General features: G+C 38.8%; 1 protein-coding gene across 1 annotated transcript; it reads left to right on the plus strand.

Moving 5' to 3' along the window:
* Nucleotides 1–13,881: 13,881 nt before the first annotated feature.
* On the plus strand, nt 13,882–15,350 carry LOC133831508 (uncharacterized). Its single transcript, XM_062261849.1, has 2 exons — nt 13,882–14,447; nt 14,539–15,350. The coding sequence occupies exons 1-2, from the start codon at nt 14,141–14,143 to the stop codon at nt 15,039–15,041; spliced, it is 810 nt and encodes a 269-aa protein (XP_062117833.1). The 5' UTR covers nt 13,882–14,140; the 3' UTR covers nt 15,042–15,350.
* Nucleotides 15,351–24,621: the final 9,271 nt, after the last annotated feature.

Raw genomic sequence — 24,621 nt, forward strand, 5'->3', positions numbered from 1 at the left:
ATTAAAGTTTTTTTTTTTTTCAGGACCAAAAGAAGATGGAAAACGTTTTGAACTTCTTCTCTTCTCACACTTGCCGCTCGTTATCCTCATCTCTCTCTCTCTCTCTCTGATGAAATGACTCTCCTTTCTCCTCTATTATCTCTCCTCCGACCCCTTTTTCCCCAATCTCCTAAAGACGATGCGACTCTGGGGAAGACGACGACGCGCTTGGGAGGTGGCTTCGCAGGAGATGGTTCGTGCATAGCGGCAACGACAACTCACTTGGCAGCGTGGGTACGACGGAGACGAGGCTTGGTGGGGTTGGAGAACGATAATTCTCTATCTCTCTCTTTAGCATTTATTTTTACATGTTTGTGTTTCTTCTCAAAAATTTCTGCCATTTAGTAGTTTCAAAAGCAACTAAATGCTTTTGTAGTTGATTTAGTTAATTATATTTATATATTTGCATAATATGTTTGATAAAAATTGATTGTTTCATGTTTTAATGTAGTTTTGATTTTATATACGCTTGTATGTTAAATGAAAAATATTGAATTTGATAACTTTACTTGCTGTGGTTGTTGGTTATATTCATCAGCTCTTTGAACACCAAGAAATCACAAGCATTTGGGTAAGAAGCATATTGATCATTGATCCCTTGAACATGTTATATATTGTTATTGGTTTATTTGCTATTTATCGTGTTTGAAGAAAGCTTTATTTCTATTTATCCATTGATTAGTTTAGGGTCATGTCTAATCCATTTTAGGATTTGGAATTGAATTCTTCTCGTGTTATTTTTTTGATATGCAGTTAACAAAGAAAAAACATAACAGAGAGAGCTAATAATCACGGGTTAGCATATCCAATTCCAAAAGATTAATGGTGGAAATGAGCGCTACAGTTACAAAAACTCAAACTTTCAGGTGCCAAGTTGATCATATTGGTGCTGGAAATTAAATTTTAGCAATGATTTTCATTTATATATATGACCACTAAAGTTTTCTTGAGAGAATATTAGCATGGTTTTTGTAGGTAAGTGTGTAGCATGAGTATTTACAGTTTTGGGTATTCAGTTTTCTCTTATACTCTTGTTGGCATGTTTTTTGAAAAGTTTTAATCTGAGTGATATTTATTCAGGTCTTGATTTACCGGGAGGCATGGCTTACTGGGATTTTGGTATGGAAGGTTTATGATTAGGAGAATTTCATTGTTTTTACATATATAATATCATTATTATTTGCCTTCGTAAGAGACCATCATTTATATGTTGTGTGTGTTTCTTCCTCAATTAGACTTGTAGTTTCACACACGAGATTATGAGTGTCATATTGGTGGTGATCATATAAGTACTATTATTTGAGTCAGTCATGTACGTTGTGAGCTTGACTTGATATTTGAACTAGTTTTGCTTTTCTGGTTATGTGTTGAAACCTATAATTTAATGTTGTAAGCAGACCCAGATTATTAAATTGCAAAGAAAAAAATGTTCAATAGAAGATACATTTATTATTACGTTGTGGCACATATTATAATTAAGGACACACGTCATTCTGGAGGCTTTCTTTGCAATAATGTCATTGGGATATATCATAATTAACATTGCTGCTCCACGTGGTCTACCCTGAACTGTAGTTTTTAGGATGATGTCTACTGTTGCCCACATATTTATTTATACCTAGTCCAATATCTGCATTACATGAGCTTATAAGCTTATAAGGTGCATCACTTATTCTTTTGGCTACTTTGTTACACAATATGCTATGCTATTGATAAAGGGTTACTTTGCTTGTAAAGTTTATTAAATTGTGTGACCATGTTATGTTAACAAGCTTTAGAATTGATTGCAATTTTGTAAATTGACTGTAGGTAAGATTGATGTCGAGGACTCCCTTTTAAATACAATAGCTGATGAAGTAAAAGAAACTGGGGACATTGATGGAGTGGAGAAACCACATACCAAAGCCACCAACAATATTGTCTTTGGTACTGCTGAAGGAGCTCCTTATTCAAAGACAGGTGGATTATCATGCTGTGATTTCTGGTTTGTATTCTCTTCATCACTGTTTTCATTTTGGCTTTGGATATTCATTGTATTTCTGGATTACAAGCTTGGTTGGATTATATATAGTAATGTTGCTTATTGTTATTTAATCTTAATTTGTCATTTTTATGTCTACAATCTAATTTTTAGTTAGTTAGTTTGGGGATTTATGTCATTTTTTATGTCTACAATCTAATTTTTAGTTAGTTAGTTTAGGGATTTATGTCATTTTTTATGTCTGCAATCTAATTTTTAGTTAGTTAGTTTGGGGATTTATGTCATTTTTTATGTCTACAATCTAATTTTTAGTTAGTTATTTCTGGAAGATTTTTTTTAGATATGGGTAGTTTTATAAATTGTATATTTGTATTTATGTCATGATTATACCTTGTACAAGTTTTATCAATGATTCAGAGTTTGTTGAAATTATTCTGAAAGTGCTGATAAATGATCTACGCGCTTCTCATTGTGTTTTGCCATCTTTGGCTTAGTTTGTACTGTTGGTGATGATTGTGAACTTGTGTCTGGGCTTTTGGGTTTGATATTGAGGGTAGAGACATAAGTTTAAAGAATACATTAAAAAAAAAATAACAAAAAGTGAACTTTGTTGTAGGGTGAATTTTGTTTTTGGAGAGAGAACTAGTTTTTGAATTTAAGAGTTTTATGTGTTTGAATCACAATTGTTGCTGGTATTCACAAGCCTCTTTTGAATTATTTCCCTGAGTTTTCACAAGCCAACGTTCAATGACTGCCTGAATTTTTTTTTTCAAGTCTGATTTTTCTTTAACCATATTTTTTACTCATGCAAATATTGTAAATTTGCATGCAATTTGGAACAATTTTGTGTTGTATCTGTTTAGATGAAGATTGGTGTGATGTTTTGGTATATATTGACTTTTTATTATTTTGTTTTAATATACCCTGAATGAAATAAAGCATTAGAGAGATAAAATTGGTTCATTGAAACTATTGAGTATGGAAAAATATTAAAAGAACAAGAGAGTACACTTATTACTTGGACTGAGAAATTGGTAGCAAGAGAGTTGTGTAACAATTGTGAGTAAACTTATTTATTTATACTACAATAAAAATCTAGTTATAATTTTTCATGTTTGGTGTATTATAATGTGATTTTTCATGTTTTAGAGATGATTTTAGAAAGAAATTCATGGCAGCCAATTCTGACTTTGGAAAGACTATTGGTGACGAGGGTGAGAACAAGGACAAGAAGAAGAAAGCTATGTTGCATGACAATGAATTAGTGTTGTATTTTATTTGTAATTTTTATTATAGTAAATGATTCTTTTTTGAGTAGTTAATTATTTACTTTGTAAATTTAGTTATATTTTTTTTAAGGTCAAGACTATTATGTTTATAGACAAGACTATGATTTTTGAGTCAAGTAGTGTTATATTTGTCCAAAATTTGTTTTATTAGATTTTTAAATACTTTGTATAAGTTTTGTTATTTTAATCTATAATTTTTTAGATTTGTATATAAATGTTTCATTTAAATCATAATTTTTAATTTAAAATAAAAATAAATAGTTTTTTTTGCAAGCAACGACAACACTTAATAACTCTCGATATTGTTAGCAACAGTGACACTTAATAACTATCGGCATAGCCAGCAACGATGACACTTAATAACTGTCGGCATAGCCAGCAATGGCGACACCTTATAACTTTCGGCATAGCCAGCAATAGCGACACCTAATAATTGTCGGCGTAACTACCTTTACGTCAGCATAGGCAAATACGACAGTTAGTCGACTGTCATCATTGCTCCATAACGACAGTTAAAAACTGTCGAAGAATCTTTTTTTTGTAGTAGTGTGAAATTGAACTACACTCATATTGAATATGTAAAGAAATATGTTTGGGGGGAGTGTAGTTTCAAATTTCAATAGAAAAGAAAAAAAAAGATTATTATGAATTTTCTCTCACATCAAGAAAAAGGGAATTTGGGATTGTTTTTGGTTTGTAAAATTGAAATCAAGATTGGTTTGTTTTGTTTGTGTGCTTGTGGTATAAGTAAGCCTAAATGACTATTTATCTACCCTTACCTAAGCCGTTCACTATAATCCATGAAAATCCTATTGATTTTTGAGCATGTATTGTCTACATTAATGAAGATTAGTAAGTATAGCAAGCTTATGGGATAATAATATTAAGTGGTTTTATTGAAGGATTCAATGGGTATAAATTGATTCAAATGCTTGTTATTTATTGATCATGATTAGGAGAGCTTCTATTTTTGTTTGTGTTGTACTTTGAAATTAGCATGAGTTCAATTACTTAGCTCGGATACATGTAACACCCCGATTTCCCAAGACGTTACTTAGGGAGTCTATTTAAAAATAATAAACAATAAATACTTTAAGACACTAAGAGAAAATATTTATTTAAAATTTAAACAGACAATGAGATTTCATTATTTAAAAATAAAAATGTTGGATGCTAGGTTTAATAACAACAACATAAAGAAAATAGCCATTCAAGTTTGAAAATTTAAAAACATAAAATAACTGGAGCCCAGCCTCTAACATGTTCCGTCCATGCCTCGAGCCCGCACCACTCGTTGCTTTGTTTTGCCTTTACCTGCACACAGAGTACCTGTGAGCTAACGCCCAGTAAGAAGAGCTATGTAGGACATAACTCCCCAAACCAGAAAACATAAGCTTTCAACTAAACATAAATAAACATCATAAGCATAATAATCATCGTGCGATATATAAACACCATATCACACTAACATAACGTGTGTTACACTCACACACATAAATACTAACAAGTCATGTTGATCGGACATGAAATGTAATTTGCCTTGCCTGCGCTGTATTCACACTCAGCATTCCCACGGTGGCACCTATTCTAGCTTGCGCTGTACTCACACTCGGCCGTTCCCTCGAGACATCGTTGCCCTGCCTGCGTTGTACTCACACTCGGCAGTTCCGTGGTGGCATCCTATTATCTTGAGTTATACACACCCAAGATAATTCCTGCAAGTACTATACTCACACAAGCAACTAGAATCTAGTAGCACGTCTCCTCTACCATCTAAGCATGTCTACTAACTAAAATCCCTAGCACTATCCTCATGCTAGTCAACCTAATGCAACAATTCAAGACACAATATAATTACATAATTCAACAAATAAAAAAACAAGGTTGTACGCATAACGTACACCTTGTGCACAGATGTCCACTCTTCTTACCTTAAACAGTGCGTTTTCCACTGACGTGTCTCGAATCACTTGCTGCGTCACCTCGACAACCGCTAGCTCTTAGACGCCCAATTACATAGCAAAAATTCAGGAAAAATAAAAATAGGCGTTAAAGTTTTATTTCGAAACCTTAATTATCGAAATAATTTAACTATGCCATTTTAACATGCATGATACGTAAATTAAAATCATTTTCCACAAAAGGTTCAAACCATCATGTCACATGCACAAACAATAATGTTTCTAACGTATCGCATGAGTTCATATAAATACTTTTTATGTGAAAATTACCAAAATGCCCTTTAATATCACAATTACATATTAGAGTCAATAATTTTTATAGATTATCATATGACAACAAAATTTAACAACCAACTCTCCAAAACCCTAATTAATAAGTGAAGATTCATATAAGACCAGAAAAATAATTTTTAACATTTATAAATTATTTTTCCTCAATTTCTCAAATAAAACCCAAATAATAGAAATAAATACACAACCAGCCCAAAAATCAAACTAACATACAGAACTACTTAAAAATCCAAAATAAACTTATAAAAATTATTTTAGAATTTTCTGGGCTAAATAACTATTTTTCTTAATTAATTTTAACGAAAAAATAATTAATTAAAAAAATTCATAACTGATTAAAAATATAATCTAACTATAAAGATCAGTTTCTACACCCTACAGTAACACACAAAAATTACCTAGGGTTCAGAACAGTAGCATTAATATTTTTTTATATTTAAAATATAAAATAAGCCAAATAAATAATTAAAATTACATAAATAATAAAAATTCGAAATAAAATTACAGAGAGCCTTAGAATCTCATTTTAAACATATACAAAAAATCTCAGAATTTTTAGAATAATTTAAATAATTTTCCACATTTATTTTCTTAAATCACATATATAAAAGAAAATAATTGAAGAAAGTTATCAAATACGATCAAAACTGAAATATAAACATACAAATCCATTCTAAATCATACATAGATCATTGAAACATAAAATTATATTTTTCTGAACAAAAAAATATTTTTCATAATTAATCTTTATTTAAACTTCAATAAATCATAATAATTCAAAGAAAAATCAGAAAAATATGAAACCAGTTGAAAAATGCTCTAAAATTAATGTACTAATTTTTAAGATTGAAAAAAAAAACACCTCAGTAAACACCCAGATAGGGTTCGCCGGAGCTCTCGCCGGAGTTGTCGTCTTCTTCGGCGCCGGCGAGGTTGTTTCTTTCATCTCCGGCTACCCCAACGTTCCAAACCACTTGGAAACTTCCCACACGTGTTACAGAAGTCCAAAACAACCCTAAGACACAAAGAATCACGCCACAACCGCCTTGGTCGAAGTCTTCTTCTCCAACGCCAGTGTACTGCCAACAATGGAGTTCAAAATTTGTTTTTCTTGCTCTAGACCATTTCAGCCTGTTTCTTCACATCGAAACCGATTCTTGAAGTCCCCTAAGCTTATTTGTCACCAACCACACACACCATACACTCTTGAACACACTTAAATCCAAAATTATCCAAGAATATGCATTTTCTTGGATAAAAATGGTGAATCACAATCTAAGGCTTTATAAATGTATTTCCCACACTCAAAATGTTTATTTCCCCCCTAGAATGATTCTACAATGTTCATTACTGCCCAGATTTTTCCCAAGTGCAAGAACTCAAAAATTTCTTCTCTTTTTAAAAAAAACGATAATTACACACTCTCTCTTCAATCCTTTGCTTCCCTCACTATTTCCATGATTTCTCCTTCAGATTATCATGGTAAACACATTTTAGAATAGGTTTAGAAAAAAAGTTAGCGTTTGACGTGGTAAGATCCTCTTTTCAAGGAATTCTTTACTTTTTTCTTTTTTTTTTTTTTAAAAAAAAAACTAAGGTTCCACAACTGATATCGATCATCAGTTAAAATTCGAAAATTTGACCAATTTTATGAATATTTAATCGTATTAAATCAAAAGAAATAAGGTCTCTAAAATGTCCCTTGAACCAATCCCAAACTTGAGGGTATTATGGTCTTTTCGCAAATTCAAGTATTTAATATTATGGCAAACCAAAAATTACACATAATATGATAAAATAATTTCAAGCATATTATTATTACTATTATGCTCATAATAATAATAATAATAATAATTTTTAATTAAATAAATAACTTAACCTGAGCCGTTATTTATTCACTTGACATTATTCTCATGTTGTGATTCCACAAAAACTCAAACAGGAGAAACTATGAATTTTATTTCCATTGGAAGTCATACATATCAATATTCCATCAAAGGAAAAAGAAAATGACAATGATGCACACAGTGGGAAAATTACGAAATTGCCTTTCTGGGAAAACGGATATTACAGTATAGCTGGCAGATGAATGTGTGGAAAAATAGCCAAGTAGAATATCTGGTTAACAATGATGTGAACAGCTCGAGTTTGGGGGTTTGACAGCACAATACACATTTTATTATCAGACTGCCTCTTAGGATAACAATTGAGTTCGAGACTTATAATAACTAGGTCCAACTTTGGGCGTTCTAAGCTTACTACAAGCTAGGGTTCAGATAGTCGTTGAACACGAGCTCGGATGAGATATTCAGCTCGTGGAAACTTGGGCAGAACACATACTAAAGAATCCCAAGAGACTCGGAGGCTCTTTATACGCTCATTAATGCCTAGGCTGTATCACATGTTTATCATTTATTATATATGTTATAAAATCATATCCCAATGTAAATGGAAATAATTTGTATTAAATAGATGCCATATTTATTCACGCTGTTGATTCACGCGGTTACCCAAACCTGTCCATGAAACTCCCCTATAAATACTAGGGATAATGGATAGGGAAGGGGACGACTATTTTTGTATTGATAAAACTCTACAGAAATTGACAGAGAAAAGTAATAATATTGACTTGTGGATTAGGTGGATTTTAACAACTGAACCACGTAAAAGTTGTGCGTGTTCGAGAGAGTGTTTATTATTTCATTGTGGTTTATAATTCAACACTAATCTATCTGTTTAATTTCTTAATACATTGTTGGCGAAAAACCGCATCAATAGTATGAAACTAAGTAAGTTGGAAAAATGTTTTAACTGAAATTCTAGATTATTGGTTGATTTTCTTGAATATTATATGAGCATGTCATTCATAATATTTTGAGGCTTAAATTGTTGTTGTCGGCTTGATTCATTTGTGTCTCTTGTTTTAGGTTTTAGTTGTGTTTGTTATCTTTACTCGTGGGAGAGTAAATGTTAAGTTTGGTGGAATTTGTTAGGTTCATTTTAGGTTTATTTTAGAGATCGCTTTAGGTATTTAGGAATGTTTTGTGCAAATTTACGCTTATTTTCTTCTTGTTTCAGGTTTGATTGGTTGAGTACATAATATGAGTAAAATGAGAAGACACGTGTTAAATATGATGAATAAGATGGATTTATTGTTAAGTGTGGAGTTTCAAGACATTATGGGTGGAAAATACTACATTAAAGATGCTCAACACACGTTGTTTATGCTCTGTAACGCAAGTTTGAAACTTTAAGATGCATTTTCATCATGATTTATTCACTTTTTCGAAAACCTTTCCAAAATATAAATTGTAGACATTTCTCTTAGCTTTCCATAGTTTTGAATCGTCCAATTTTAAGTTATATATAGAGAGAGAGTTATGACCAAAATACGATGAGTTGGCGCTGTAGGCTGTTCGAAGCGAGTTTCAGTCTTGTTCTGTACAATTAGCGCCCCAACGTTATAAAGTTACGCTGTCGAAGTCAGAGAGTAGAGTTCAGGAAGTGTGAAATAGTGCCCTAGTGCTATAAAGTTGCATTGCAGCACTATGATCCTTACAATTTTCGTAAAAAGCAAGAAAATGACAGTTTTATGGGGGTAAGAAGTTCTTTTCACATAGAATCTCTAGGGTTACTACAAAATCTTAATTTTGAGCGATTCAAATTACTTTTGGTAGCGGGAAACCAAGGGGAGCTTGGAGATCAAGATTGGGGAATTCTTAAAGAGTTTTTCTTCTTTTCTTCTTTTATTTCACTTTCTATATTATTTTCTGAATCAATGGATGTTATGAATCTAGTTATGAACTAATTTTATTTTATAGGGTTTTAATGTAGTCTTTTGATACTCTATTATTAGTCAATGCAAGCTTTATGATTTGGTCTTCATAATTGTGATCTATTCAATTTGTGTTTAATGCTTGTGAATGCTTGATCACCATCTGCATGATTTATATGATATTAATTCAAAATCTGAGAAGTGAAAGTTAAATATGCTATAATTATTTAGAGACAAATTTTGATATTGAACAAGAGTACCTGTATGGTTTATGTAGTATTTAGGTTTCTATGTTTAATGCTTGCTCTAGGTTGAAGCTTATCACAGAGATGTAAAAATTTTACATATAGGTTGAGATATATATATATGGAAAAGTTCTTAATGGTTATTACCCACACATGGGTACCTAGATAAATGTGAAAATATGCTGACATGGCATATAGGTGACTTGGTACATCAAGTTACCAACAAGTAAAGATTCTTTTTTTTTTGGCATAGATTCTTTTTTTTTTTTGCATTAATTTCGAAATTGGTTTTTTTTTTGGGTCATTAGGAATGGTGATTCCAACCAATAAGAGATAAGCTCTATTTTCAAGTTTTGAATTAATTTAAAATTTTAAAAATTAGGGTTTCATAATAAATGCACACTCATTTCTTAAACTCTCTATTCTTCTTCTTCTTCTTCTTCTTCTTCATTCAAAGTAAAAAAATAAACATAAAAAAATTAGAATTTCACCATGATTTTCGTGAGCAAGTGAAGGAGAGAAAGAAGAAAAAAAAGCGTGTGAGGAAAAAATAGAAAGGGAGAGAGAGAAAACGCATGGGAGTAGAGGGGAAGGGGATGAAGAATAAAAGAAGTAGATCTAAGGATTTAGAAGGAAGGGTTGGAAAGAAGAGACAAATTTTTTATGATAACTCATTGTCTCCTAATCGAATCAGGTCAAAATTGCTTTTAGATTGCGCTCGTCGGTATAGATCTCCTATGAAAAGTTTGGAGTCGTCCTCTTCAATGTTCGAAAGTAGAACTCGGCGTTGTCTTCATAGTGAATCTTATTGTTCTTTTTGTAAGGTAATATCTTCATATCTATATATGTGTCTATGATTGAGATCTCATTTTATGTTTATGTTAGAACACTTCGATTATATTTTTCTAAAATATTTTTTCCATTTAAAAATTAGGAATACGAAAACCATGTATGTGTAGATGAGGTAGACCGTGATGTTCCTATCCCACCATGGAGTTTTGTCATACTTGATGAAGATGGTGATGCAATGACCATTAATATACCATCAGATGTAAACAAAGGGAACCTTCAAATTCCAGACCATGTAAAATGTGTATGTATTATTTTTTTTTATTATTATTATTTTAATTATTTTTGAAATTTTATATTAGTTTATTTTTTACTGGTTGGGGTGGCAAAAGTAAATGCTTTGCTCACAATGGTTGTTGGTTTGCAAAATATTTTGGTTACAAAGATCCTTGAATCTAGAGATAGGTTAAATGGTTCAAATAATATTATCCATTAACTTCGTCGTCGTCTGGTTGGTATATCTTAATTAATTTCCAAATTTTATAGTATGAAACATTATCTGGTTGGTATATGTTTATCTAATTTTATTTATTTATTTATTGTTTTGTACAACAACTATGTGAAGCATCTCAAATATCTGAAGACCATAGTCAAGATATCATTGATAGTAGCAATGTGTTGACGCCGTTTTTCGTCAACAGTGAAAGAAGAGCACATAAATAACAAACAGTAATGACCAATTAAAAAATAACAACACAAAACACGATTTTTACATGGTTCAGCAGTTAAATCTGCCTAGTCCACGAGTCTCTGTTATTAAACTCAAGATTATCTCTGAAAATTCTTAAGCATGAATTCTTCAGAGTTTTCTCTCAAGGTTCAGAATTTCGGTCCTTTACAATGGTGCACAACTTCTCTATTTATAGAGAAAGATGCAGAATACTATCCCACATACTTTGGGTAGTTACTCTTTTTGTGTAAATAAATTAAATGGCTTTAAATGCCTTCAATCCGATATAAAAGGAAACGTCCTCTGAAGACCAGGGGGCATATAACTAATCGAATAATATCCCATGATTTTATGGGATTTACAATAATAAATCCAGAGCACGCCCCTTATAAACAACACTTATAGATATTCAAAGTCATTATCATATATCTCCAAGGCCTTAATCTCCCAGATTTCTCATCAGCTTTCGAGCTAATGACATCTCCCGAGGTCACATGGCTTCGAGATCGTACGTATGTCAGGCTCGGAGTCCCTGATCCGAGGTCATTCCTGAGGATAGAGGCGTCTCGGGAGCTACCTTTCGAGATCGTGAACGTTTCGAGGCCACCACATTCGAGGTCGTCTCGAGTCTTGCAGGCTCGATATTTAATCCTAGAGCATATACTTCGAACTTTACGGGTTCATTCGCTGCAAATCCAGCTTTCGAGGTCACATTTAACATGGCTCGAAATCTGGGTATAACATCTTGCCCCCTCAAAAGTATTTGTTCGAATCCTAAGAGAAGGAAACTTTTGAACTACTTTCTTCGAGAACCGTACCGTCATATTCCTGAAAATGGACACGCGTCAGTTGGGCATTGCTCACTTATGATACTTGAGTACCTTGGAAACATGCCCACGATCATTCGTCTGCCACCTTTTTGGTACCATCTTATCAGTAATCCCCATCCGTTGGATCTTGCAAGGATTTCATTCAACGCCCCAGATTAATCCCCTTTTTCCATCTATATATATAAGACCCCATTCATCATCTTCTTTTTTATTTTCGTTCATCAGGAGCAAGAAATGGACGAAACCAGAGGCCATCTTAGAAAACTTCTATCTCGTGCATGTTCTCTCAGCCTAAAAAGCAAAGAACCTCCGGTTTGTTCGAGTCCGTGAGTTCATATTTGCAGCCTCTCCTTCAGTCAGCAATTTCTCTGCAATCGCCATTATTGTGTAAGTGTGCAATCTTTGTTTTCCCTTTTTCCAGTTTTTGTTCGTACTGTTCTTGCTATGTCTTTGAATGTACTAGTTTATTTTCTTAGCATAATACGTTAGGGGATTTTTATCCGATAGGCTCTTATGTTTTTTTTTTAGATTTCCATACTGAATTTACATCACTGGTTCATACCCAGTTTTGATGTTTGAGCAAGATTCCTGTTTTCTGGGTTTTAAAATTTTAAGAGACGTTTCTTGTACACCAAGATTTCGGGTAAAAAACCTTGGCTTTGAAAAATGCACGAAACCCAAGCCTGCCTTTTCTGGTTATCCGCTACTCTTTTTCCCCTGATTTTCGGGATTTTCAAAAAATTATCCACTCTCCTCCCTTTCTCGTGGAACGCACGTCCTGACTCTTTAATAAGGGTCTTAATATATGGCTTGTCTTGTTCCTAGACTCTGAGCTCGTCTTATCGAACTCGTAATTCTTGTATGCATGGCCCTCACCATTTTTTCTTTCTTGCTAGATGTCACAGAATCTGGAAAGATGGTGGGGGTCGTTGCTGGCAATCCCTTACGAGCCAAAAACCCCGAGCCCAGAATCGCTGTTCGCTCGGAATCAACGTCAGATACGGGAGTACGAGCTTGCGCGCGAGCAGGAGGATATTCGAGCTCATTATCGCCGCCAAATAGACGAGGTCATAGAGAAGAAGAGGAGAATTCTTTGGGAGGCTCTTTATCCAGAGTCCAACTCAGGGCCTAGGCCGATTCCCCTCGACCCTGCACTAAAGGTCACTGTCGCATTCTATCCAGGAGAACTTCAATTTTCACTAATGGGGGAACCTTCTTCCTCACAGCCGAGGAAAGAAATGTTCGAGGCCGAGCACTATTGGAGCTCGGTTACCTCGACTAGTCAGATAACTGACATCTTGGCCCACCATGGCCTCAGCTTGTCTGGTTCTTTGAAGTGTCGAGCTCTGGCCGACCACGAACGAAGCTGTTTCGCCCCTGGGGGCCGCAACGCCAAACTGAAATACGTGGCATGGAGCCAGGAACACATGAGGGCGGGGGCACTGTTGCCTTTGAAGTCTTTTTTCAAGGACTTCACGGATTTCGTTGGGTTGGCTCCGTTCCAGCTCAGCACCAATTCTTACAGGGTGCTGTCTGCCCTGAGGTCGCTATACCACGAGCTCTCGTGGGAAGGGCCTTCGCCTCAAGAGATTTTATATCTCTTTTTTTTTTTCTGAAAAGCAACCCCTCTCGAGCTCGGGGAGGAGATGGATTTTATTATCTTTCGAGCTATCCCAAAGAGAAGAAGGTCTTTGAAGATCTTCCCAATCATCCGCCTGATTTCAAAAAGGCCTTCTTCTGGACAGACGGTCTGTCCCCGTCTCGACACTACTCGTTCAGGTGGATTCGTAAGTATTCCCGTTATCTTTATCTCTATGCTCGAGATTTTAGCTCTTAGATCCGTACTTAGTTGAAAGGTATCTTGCTTTTCAGCCAACTTTCAGCGTCCCACTCCTGACGAGACAATGAAGGGACATAAGGAGACCCTGCTCCAACTCCCTCATGGTAGGAGGTCTCTCCTGTACCTTTTACATGAGGATAAGCTCCAAAAATGCGGACTTTTGGGGGAGGGCCAGTCTACCTCTGACTGGTCCAATAAAAAGTATGAACACTGGGAGCAGGTGCTGCTGCCCACATGCGTCCTCCCTCCGAGGAGAGAGGTGAGGTCCCAACTTCCAGTTCGCATAAGGAGTCCGCCATCGGGGAACGAGGCTAATGACGAAGCCTCGAGCTCAGACTCGGATGAAGGTAAAGCCCTCCATACTTCGAGAATGTGGTCCCCCACCTTACTGAGGCATAAGCACAATAGGTTAGTCTCATGCCCACATGATAGATACCACTTCTACATATGGAGTTGGGTAGACGACTGTGTCCATAGGTTTGATAGTGGGCTCGGGAAGTATGACACCATGTATACTTCGGACGAGGTGTGGAACGGGATAGCTGTCCAATACGGGACCAATGATTATAGGGACCTTTCGAGGTTATCACCCACCTATAGGGAAGGTACTCCCCCTGCTTCTTCTGAAGATGGGGGAATTTCATGGTCCCCGAGCTCTAGTTCGGGGAAGAGTTCTAGTTAGGTCTTTTCTTCACTTGGTTTTTTTTTTTTTTTTTTCATTTTCCAAGCTTATTATCATTTTGTCTAACTCCGATTGGAACTGTGCAGGTGCCATGGACTCCGACCTCGACGCTGTGCTTTTTAGCGATGAGGGATCCGGAGCTCAGAAGAGTAAACGTCCGAGAATCCCGCGGAGGTCTGACCGACCACTCAAGATCCCCAGATGCCACGAGAAGACCCCAACGGCCCAGACTACTACGAGCACAACCGAGGAACTGATTGTCCAGGTTGATGCGTCTGGCTCAACTGCGCCCATCTCGCTTCCTCCAACCGATACTCAAATAACAGTCGGTCGGCCCCCGAAGAAACCTTCTGTCTCCAAGGTTCAGCTGCCGACGGCCCGACCTCATATTGAGGAGTTCGTGCTTGATGGCGCCGCTAGGACCCAAGGGGCTGTGCTCAGCTCGGATGTCCTCTCTCGAGTGGGTCAGAGCTTTTCAGGCTTCGACGCCGACCATTGGGACCTTATGCACAAGGCCTCGGACTGCAATACTCTTTATGATAAGAGTATCGAACTCACTGCCGCGGTAGCCTTCGCAACTCTCCTTTAAGTGTTTGTGCCTCAGCTCACGATTTAATTCGTTCTTTGTATTTCAGGCCCTTGTCGTTTCAGCACAGCTTAACTATAAGCTGATCAACGAGGTGCACACGAGCATGTCTCTGGCCCAAAAGTCAAAGGATCTCCAGCTTAAGATGGCTGACGAACTCAAAGACTCGAAGTCCGAACTTGAAAAAATGAAGACCCGTCTCGTGGAGCTGGAGAAGACGAATGCCGAGCTTGAACAGGCGAAGACTCGTCTTGAGAAGGCTAATGCTAAGCTCAAAGAGGAGAAATCTGCTACCTTCGACATCATGGAGAGCGAGAAGGCCCGCCTCCTGGACGAGTTTAAAGAGCAGAAGGAGAAAGCGGTCGATCAAGCCATGTACAAAATTTGGGTTGATAATGCCGACCTCGACACCAGTTTCCTGGGTCCTCTCGAGGCCAAGTATGTTGAGCGGTGGAATGCTCGTCTTGAGGCAAGTGAAGCTGCTCGAGAGGCTGCTCAGAAGGATAGTCATGCTATTCGTCCTGGGGGGTCCGGTGCTACTGATGCTGAGAAGGCCAAGGAGACTCCTCCTTCTTAAATCTGATCTCGAGGAAATCACTTATTGGGGCTGCGTCCCCTTATTTTTGTAACTATTTTAATTTATGCCCATGGGGCTGATACAATTTCTTTTAACATTGACTTTTATATGCTTTACATTTCTTGGCTCGAAATATTTTGCACATTTTATATGGATGAATCATTTATGTTTATTTATTCATACAAACATATTGTGGATTTAGGCTCGAAACTCGATGCATTCATGCATAGTTTGTTCAAATTATCCGCTCCCGACCTCGTTATTCATCAAAGTCGGATGTTACTTTAACCATGAACTCGAAAGTACTTATATGGTATGTAACGTGAATGGTTTGGTTATATCTTTTTTTTTTGCTTAGTTACTTTTTCTCGTCCTTGGTTTTTATTCCAAGGTTAAGAGTTTGAAACTATTTTTCTTTAAGATATTCCAGCCTCGATCTCGACTTATCCTGAAGTAGGTTTAGGTTCCTACTTATCGTCGATTAGTTTTTGGGCTGGTTTGTTCCAAACCTGTTAAGTTTGCACATCTGGTTAACTCCAAACGTTTTCTGTTTTTGATAATTCGATTATGTCCGAACTATCTAAGCTCACGCATCTGGTTATATCCAAATACTTCATGTTTTTGATAATTCGGTTATGTCCGAACTATCTAAGCTCGCGTATCTGGTTATATCCAAATACTTAATGTTTTTGATAATTCAGTTATGTCCGAACTATCTAAGCTCACGCATCTGGTTATATCCAAATACTTCATGTTTTTGATAATTCGGTTATGTCCGAACTATCTAAGCTCGCGTATCTGGTTATATCCAAATACTTTGTTTTTGATAATTCGGTTATGTCCGAACTATCTAAACTCGCGTATCTGGTTATATCCAAATACTTTATATATTTTTTATTTTTTAAGCTGATGGTATATATACCAATGATGCCCCCTTAATATCCTATGAGTGTGACCATTGGTTATTAAATTAAGAGAGATTGCAAAAATAAAAAATAAAAAGAGATAATATACTGAATGAAATAAATCTTTATTTCATGGAAATCAAAAAGCAAGCAAACTAATACAAATAGAAACTCATGGTTATAGGCAACACTTTTCCTACACTACTGATAGTAAGGTCTAAGGTGTTCGCCATTCCATGCTCGTGGTACCAGGCTCCCGTCCAATCTTGCAAGTTTGTACACACCGGGATGGATGATTGACTCTATCTGGTATGATCCTTCCCAATTCGGCCCGAGCACCCCAGCTGCTGGATCTCGCGTTGCCAAGAATACGCGTCTTAACACCAGATCTCCCATTCCAAACTTTCGATCTCGAACCCTCTTGTTGAAATACCTGGTAGTTCGTTGCTGGTAAGCAGCGTTTCTCAGCTGAGCCTCTTCTCTCTTTTCTTCAATCAGGTCTAAGGTTTCCTCGAGCTGAGTGTGGTTTGAACTTTGATCGTAAATCTGAGTTCGAATCGTTGGAATTTCCACCTCGATGGGCAACATTGCCTCGCAGCCGTATGCTAGGGAGAACGGGGTATGCCCCGTTGATGTTCGAGATGTGGTCCTATATCCCCAAAGGACTTGGGGCAATTCTTCGGGTCACCATCCCTTCGATTCCTCCAACTTTTTCTTCAGAGAACTTTTGAGAGTTTTGTTTACAGCCTTGACCTGGCCATTCGCTTGAGGGTGGGCTACTGATGAAAAACTCTTTATTATGCCGTTCTTTTCACAAAAGTTGGTGAACAAGTCGCAATCGAACTGGGTTCCATTGTCGGATACGATCTTCCTTGGTACCCATATCGGCACACGATGCTTTTTACCACGAAATCAAGGATCTTTTTTGAAGTTATAGTCGCCAATGGTTCAGCCTCTGTCCACTTTGTGAAGTAATCCACGGCGACCACAACATATTTTACTCCGCCCTTACCAGTCGGGATAGATCCTATGAGGTCGATGCCCCATACCGCGAAAGGCCATGGGGAAGTCAACATGGTCAGCTCGGATGGTGGAGCTCGGGGTATCGTGGCGAATCTCTGGCATTTGTCGCATTTATTCACGTACTCGAAAGAATCCGTTTTGATGGTTGGCCGGAAATATCCTTGGCGTATGATCTTCTTGGACAGGCTATGCCCCCCGGTGTGATCTCCGCAAAATCCTTCATGAATTTCTTCAATGATCTTCTTAGCTTCGGGAGGGGTTACACATCTAAGTAACGACATGGAATATCCCCTTCTGTATAGCTTTCCGTCCAAAATGGTGTAACGGGGAAGTTGATACATCAACTTTCGAGCTTGGTTCCGATCTTTTGGAAGGACTCCATTTTTGAGATAATCAACTATTGGGGTCATCCAGGTCGGCTCTGTTTCGATCATACACACATCTTCCTCTTCTGGCTCGTTAATGCTAGGTGCTGATAGGTGTTCTATGGGTACAACATTCAGTTCTTCATTTTCGGTGGATGTGGCGAGTCGAGCTAAGGCATCTGCATTAGAGTTCTGCTCACGGGGAACCTGTTCGATTGTATAGAATTTGAAACACTCTAACGTGGATTTTGCCTTCTCCAAATAAGCTGCCATTCTTGTACCACGAGCCTGGTATTCTCCTAGGATTTGATTAACCACGAGCTAGGAGTCACTGTAGCAATGTATAGCTCTTGCTTTGAGCTCCTTTGCTATACGAAGTCCCGCGAGTAAAGCCTCATATTCGGCCTCATTGTTCGACGCTTTAAAGCCAAATCTTAAGGCATAATGAAATTTGCTTCCTGCGGGAGTAACCAAAATGACCCTTGCCCCTGCTCCATTTTCATTTGATGAGCCGTCGACGTAAAGTTTCCACAGCTCGTGGGCCGTGGTTATTACCTCGTCGTCGGCTATTCCAGTACATTCCACTATAAAGTCCGCCAATGCCTGTGCCTTAATGGTCGTTCTTGGGTGGTAGGTGATCTCGAACTGTCCGAGCTCAACAGCCCATTTAAGAAGTCGACCTGAAGCTTCTGGTTTAGACAAGACTTGTCTAAGCGGTTGATCAGTCATCACATGGATGGGATGCGCCTGAAAGTAGGGGCGGAGTTTATGAGATGAATGAATTAAACTGAGCGCGAGTTTCTCCATCAATGGGTATCTTGACTCTGCGCCCAGTAATCTTTTACTGATGTAGTAAACGGGTCTTTGCACCTTCTCTTCTTCTCGAACGAGCACTGCGCTTATCGCGTGTTCGGTGGTTGAAAGGTATAGGTACAGTATTTCTCCCATTTCAGGTTTCGACAGGATGGGTGGTTCTGCAAGGTGCTTTTTGAGCTCCTGAAAAGCCAGCTCGCATTCCTCCGTCCATTCAAATTTCTTACCTCCCCTTAATAAGTTAAAAAATGGAAGACCACGGTCTGTAGATTTTGAGATGAATCTGCTTAGGGCTGCCATCCTGCCAGTCAAGCTTTGGACATCTTTGTGCCTCCGAGGTGAGGGCATGTCAATCAGGGCCTTGATCTTGTCGGGGTTAGCCTTGATTCCACGAGAGTTTACAATAAAGCCCAGAAATTTTCCTGAAGACATCCCAAAAGTGCACTTCTGAGGATTTAGCTTCATGTTATACTTCCTGAGCACGTCGAAGCACTCTTCGAGGTCATCAACATGGTTCTTGTTGAGTTGAGACTTGACAAGCATGTCATCAACATAAACCTCCATGTTGTTCCCTATTTGTTCTGAAAACATCATGTTTACGAGCCGCTGGTATGTGGCTCCAGCATTCTTGAGCCCGAATGGCATGACATTATAGCAGTATAGTCCTTTATCCGTGATGAAGCTCGTATGTTCTTGGTCGGGGGCATGCATGGGAATCTGGTTATATCCAGAATAAGCATCCATGAACGACATCAGGCCATGCCCCGTAGTGGCATCCACAAGCTGGTCAATCCTTGGTAACAGAAAACAGTCTTTTGGGCAAGCTTTGTTGAGGTCTGAGTAATCAATACAGGTTCGCCACGTCCCATTGGGCTTTGGGACCAACACCGGATTGGCTACCCAGTCGGGGTAGAAGGCATCCCTAATGAATCGGTTTGCCTTTAACCTGTCAACCTCCTCCTTCAGTGCTTTCTTTCTGTCTTCGTCCAGCTGTCTTCGCTTTTGTTGCTTCGGGGGAAAGCTTTTGTCTATGTTCAGTGCATGGCTTGCTACATTCGGGCTTATCCCCACCATGTCTGAGTGTGACCACGCGAAGACATCCTGGTTCTTCTTCAAAAAGCAAATTAATTACTATTTTGCCTCATCTTGGAGGTGTTTTCCGACCTTCACCTTCTTCGAGGGATCAGCTTCCTCGAGCTGAATTTGTTCGAGCTCCTCTAAAGGTTCGAGGTCAACTTTCTCCTCAATCCTTGGATCAATCTCCTCGTCAATCTCTAAGACCGTTCCGTCTTTATTTTGTACGATGACGAGTGCTTGTGCACTTGTCTGTTTCTTTCCTCTCAAGGAGATGCTGTAGCATTCCCTCCCTGCTAATTGGTCTCCTTTCAATGTCCCGACCCCGCTAGGGGTTGGGAACTTAAGGGCCAAATGCCTTACTGATGAAACTGCCCCCAGCCCGACCAGGGCGGGTCTCCCGAGCAGCACATTGTAGGCTAATGGTAAGTCTACTACCACGAACTCCATCATCTTGGTTGCCGAGACTGGGTAGTCTCCCAAGCTCACGGGGAGCTCGATGGATCCCATGCAGGCGGTTCCTTCTCCTGAAAAGCCATACAAAGTAGTTGCACACGCTTTCAGGTCGCGAAGGGAGAGTCCCATCTTCTCGAGGGTTGCTTTGTAAAGAATGTTGACTGAGCTCCCATTATCTATGAGAACTCGGTGGACCCTTTTGTTGGCCAGTTGAAGAGTAATGACCAGCGGATCATGGTGAGGAAACTGGACATGGGATGCGTCTTCCTCGGTGAAGGTTATTGGTTGTGTCTCAATCCTCTGGCTTTTTGGAGCCCTAGGTTCGGGTTCATAAGGAGACCCGTCCCTAGTCTTCAGCTAGTTAACATATCTTTTTTGGGTGTTCCTGCCCACTCCTGCGAGATGAGGCCCTCCCGAGATGGTTATTACATCCTCTCCATCTATCGGCGGGGGCCTGTCTTCTTCCCGAGCTCGGGAACTATTGTTTTGTGTCGTCTAAGGCGCGGCTACTCTCTGGCTCGCGGCCGCCTGATTAGTATTCTGGTTTTTGACATATTGCAGGAAGTAACCTCTCGAGATCAATCCTTCGATCTCGTCCTTCAGTTGTCGACATTCATCGGTTGTGTGGCCGGTGTCTCTGTGAAATCGGCAATACTTACTGGAGTCCCTCTTGGACTTTTGATTTCTCATCGGGTCCGGACGCCTAAAGGGGACCTGGTTTTCATTAGCCAGGTATATGTTCTCCCGAGACTCATTGACCTCGGTGTATACTCTATACACGGAGAAATATCTCTCCCCTTTCTTTTTCTTTCCTCCCTCGGCTTCGGGGTTACTTCCTTCGTTCTTTTTCCTCTTGGAGGGGTTCTCCGTGGCAGGCTTTGGAGCTGCTGGGTCCGCCGAGGCTGAGGCAGAGTTGATGTTTATCATTGTAGTTTTGGGCTGGGAAGTCGCATTGAGCGTCGACCTCGCTTCCTCTACATTGACAAACCTCTGCGCTCGTCTGTTAAACTCGGTTATGGACCTTACCGGTTTCCTTTGCATGTCGTCCCAAAGGGCACTTCCTGGCATTACGCTAGCTCGGACAGCCATTAGGTGCCCACTGTCATCCACGTCCCGAGCTCGGGCGACTTCCAGATTAAATCTTGTTAAGTAACTTTTTAGTGTTTCGCCCGGCTGTTGTCGGACGTTAGTTAAGGTGGATTTCTCTGGTCTGACCCCCATCATTGCTCTGAACTGCTTCTTAAAGTCTTTAGACAACTGCTCCCAAGAAGTTATTGAGTGTCTCTTATATTTTTCGAACCAACTTTTGGCAGGTCCTATCAATGATGCTGGAAACAACATGCACCTGAGCTCGTAACCCACGTTACTGGCTCTCATGATAGTGTTGAACGTGCTCAGGTGACTACACGGGTCGGTCTTTCCTTCAAATGTTGGGACGTGAGGGATCCGGAACCCTTGAGGAAATGGAGTATTGGAAATATGAGGAGCAAATGGTTCGAGCTCCTCGTCAGAGTCTTCATACCGATCATTCCTTTGCTCGTTTTTCAAAAGCTTAAAAGCCTTTTCAAGCTGGTTAATTCTTTCTTGGACTGGGTCCGCAAGAGGCACTGTCTGGAATCGGCTGTCATCGATCACAATCCCAGGCTCGCGTCTCCGCAAGGGATCTCTACGCCTATTCAAGCGATTCCTCAAGTCCGAATTCGTTTGGTCACCATTACCCCGACTCTGATTCAGGTGATCTCGCAGGTGGTGACGATTTTTGCGGCTTCCGGTATTCTTACGACCTCGGTCATGCTTACTGACCGACCTGGTATCTCCGGACTCATCACTGTCAAAACTCATTGCTTGGTTATTTCGTGATGGATTCTTCCCACGTCGCCTCGTCTCCGCCGTGCGAGACCGAGACGTTTGACTTTTCTCAGATGGGGCGCCTCTCCGCTCCTGGAAAGCCTCCCCGTTTCCTTGTCTTCCCCCCGCACGCCCTTCCCCCTGATCTCGAACGGGTTGAGCGTTCCTGTGGGGGGGCGAAGGATATCTTATGGGTGATGGAGGGAACCGTATAGGCGACGGTGGCTGCCACCCATGTCGTGGCCTAGAGGGTTCAGAATTTGCCCGAGATGGGTCGGTCGCATTTGGTGTGCTCCCAGGTATCTGAGTCCGAGCCTCTACAGGGGTTCGGTTATTCTCAGTTCCTGCAGGCACTTCCATAGGCGGGTTAGCCGGGGCCCGAGCCCGAGTACTCCTCTGGGGCCTAGGTGGAGCGGATGGCTCTGCTGGTGCCGGAGGTTGAGTCGGCCTCCTTGTGGTAGCGTCTTTTCGTGGACTCCCACGGGGTCTACGGGGAGGAACATGCACGTCCCTTGGAGGAGGGACTTGGTTTTCGCGCGGAGGCGGGGGCTGAGCCACCTGCGCCTCTGCGGCTATCCTTGTCAACTCCTCATTCCGTTTGTTGGCCTCTACCAACAGCTGCTTCAATTGCCGGTTTTCAAGTTCCACAATAGGAACATACTGCTTAGGATTGTAATACATATCCTCATCCCTTGGTGGAGGAGGTGGTCCCCGGGAATCAGAAGACCCACTTCTCTCTTCAACATCCGTGTTCTCCATTGGCTGTTTTCCAGGACGTCTTGGGTAATTTTCTTCAGGTGTGTTCTGATTGTTAGTGGCCATGAATTTTCAGGGATGAATGCTTAAGGCTCTCAATGAAAGCACCAAACTGTTGACACCGTTTTTCGTCAACAGTGAAAGAAGAGCACGTAAACAACAAACAGTAATGACCAATTAAAAAATAACAACACAAAACACGATTTTTACGTGGTTCAGCAGTTAAATCTGCCTAGTCCACGAGTCTCTGTTATTAAACTCAAGATTATCTCTGAAAATTCTTAAGCATGAATTTTTCAGAGTTTTCTCTCAAGGTTCAGAATTTCGGTCATTTACAATGGTGCACAACTTCTCTATTTATAGAGAAGGATGCAGAATACTATCCCACATACTTTGGGTAGTTACTCTTTTTGTGTAAATAAATTAAATGGCTTTAAATGCCTGCAATCCAATATAAAAGGAAACGTCCCCTGAAGACCAGGGGGCATATAACTAATCGAACAATATCCCATGATTTTATGGGATTTACAATAATAAATGCAGAGCACGCCCCTTATAAACAACACTTATAGATATTCAAAGTCATTATCATATATCTCCAAGGCCTTAATCTCCCAGATTTCTCATCAGCTTTCGAGCTAATGACATCTCCCGAGGTCACATGGCTTCGAGATCGTACGTACGTCAGGCTCAGAGTCCCTGATCCGAGGTCATTCCTGAGGATAGAGGCGTCTCGGGAGCTACCTTTCGAGATCGTGAACGTTTCGAGGCCACCACATTCGAGGTCGTCTCGAGTCTTGCAGGCTCGATATTTAATCCTGGAGCATACTTCGAACTTTACGGGTTCATTCGCTGCGAATCCAGCTTTCGAGGTCACATTTAACATGGCTCGAAATCTGGGTATAACACAATGTAATCAATAAATAGGGAGATGTGGAGTAGTAATTTGATTTACTTTTGTATTTTTATATTGTTGATCGAAATAAGTTTGTTTAATTTCCAATGTAGCATTTTAAATATTATTTGGTGCAAGTATATGTAATTTCCAATGAACTAATTGAAATATATTTTTTTAATTTCTTTAATGTATTAAATTTTAATTTCGAAATTAGTATTTCAAATTTGAGATTTTATTATTTAAATCTTATATTGGAAATCACAACTAATTGATGATTTTTTATGTACCCTAAAATAATGGATGACTATTGGTTTTTCTAATAATAATAGAACATCAAAACAAAAATAAGGAATAAATATTTCCATATTACAATATAAAATACAAATTTAAAAAGAAAAAACAACTTTGATTTATGCCAAACTACTTTGATTATAGGTAAAATGAATCAATACAACTCTTCATTTTTTCCCAAAAAATGTTAACTTAGTTAGTTTTATTTTTTCCATAAACTACAAAACAATACAACTTTTCAAATTTTCTATTATCAATAAATGAGCATTTATTGATAAGATTACATTATAACCAAAAACTATTGATATTCTTTACCTTGAAAATATATTTTTTAATTGAAACTTTTTTTTAAATCATTATTTTCGGCATGCACTAATTAAAAAAAAAAAAATTCAGCTAGCATTAAAAAACTATTTTGATTTTTTAAAAGAAACATCTCTTTGTATTCTTTTGGGAAAATCAAATTATGCTGTTTTGAAATTAGATATTTATTTATTAGTCCTATATTTCCCAATAAGGAATCTTATTTATTTAATATAATTGGTTAGGTAATTTATAATATCCATTAATTTAGAGA

Source organism: Humulus lupulus, chromosome 1, assembly GCF_963169125.1.
Source record: "Humulus lupulus chromosome 1, drHumLupu1.1, whole genome shotgun sequence".
Lineage (NCBI taxonomy): Eukaryota > Viridiplantae > Streptophyta > Magnoliopsida > Rosales > Cannabaceae > Humulus > Humulus lupulus.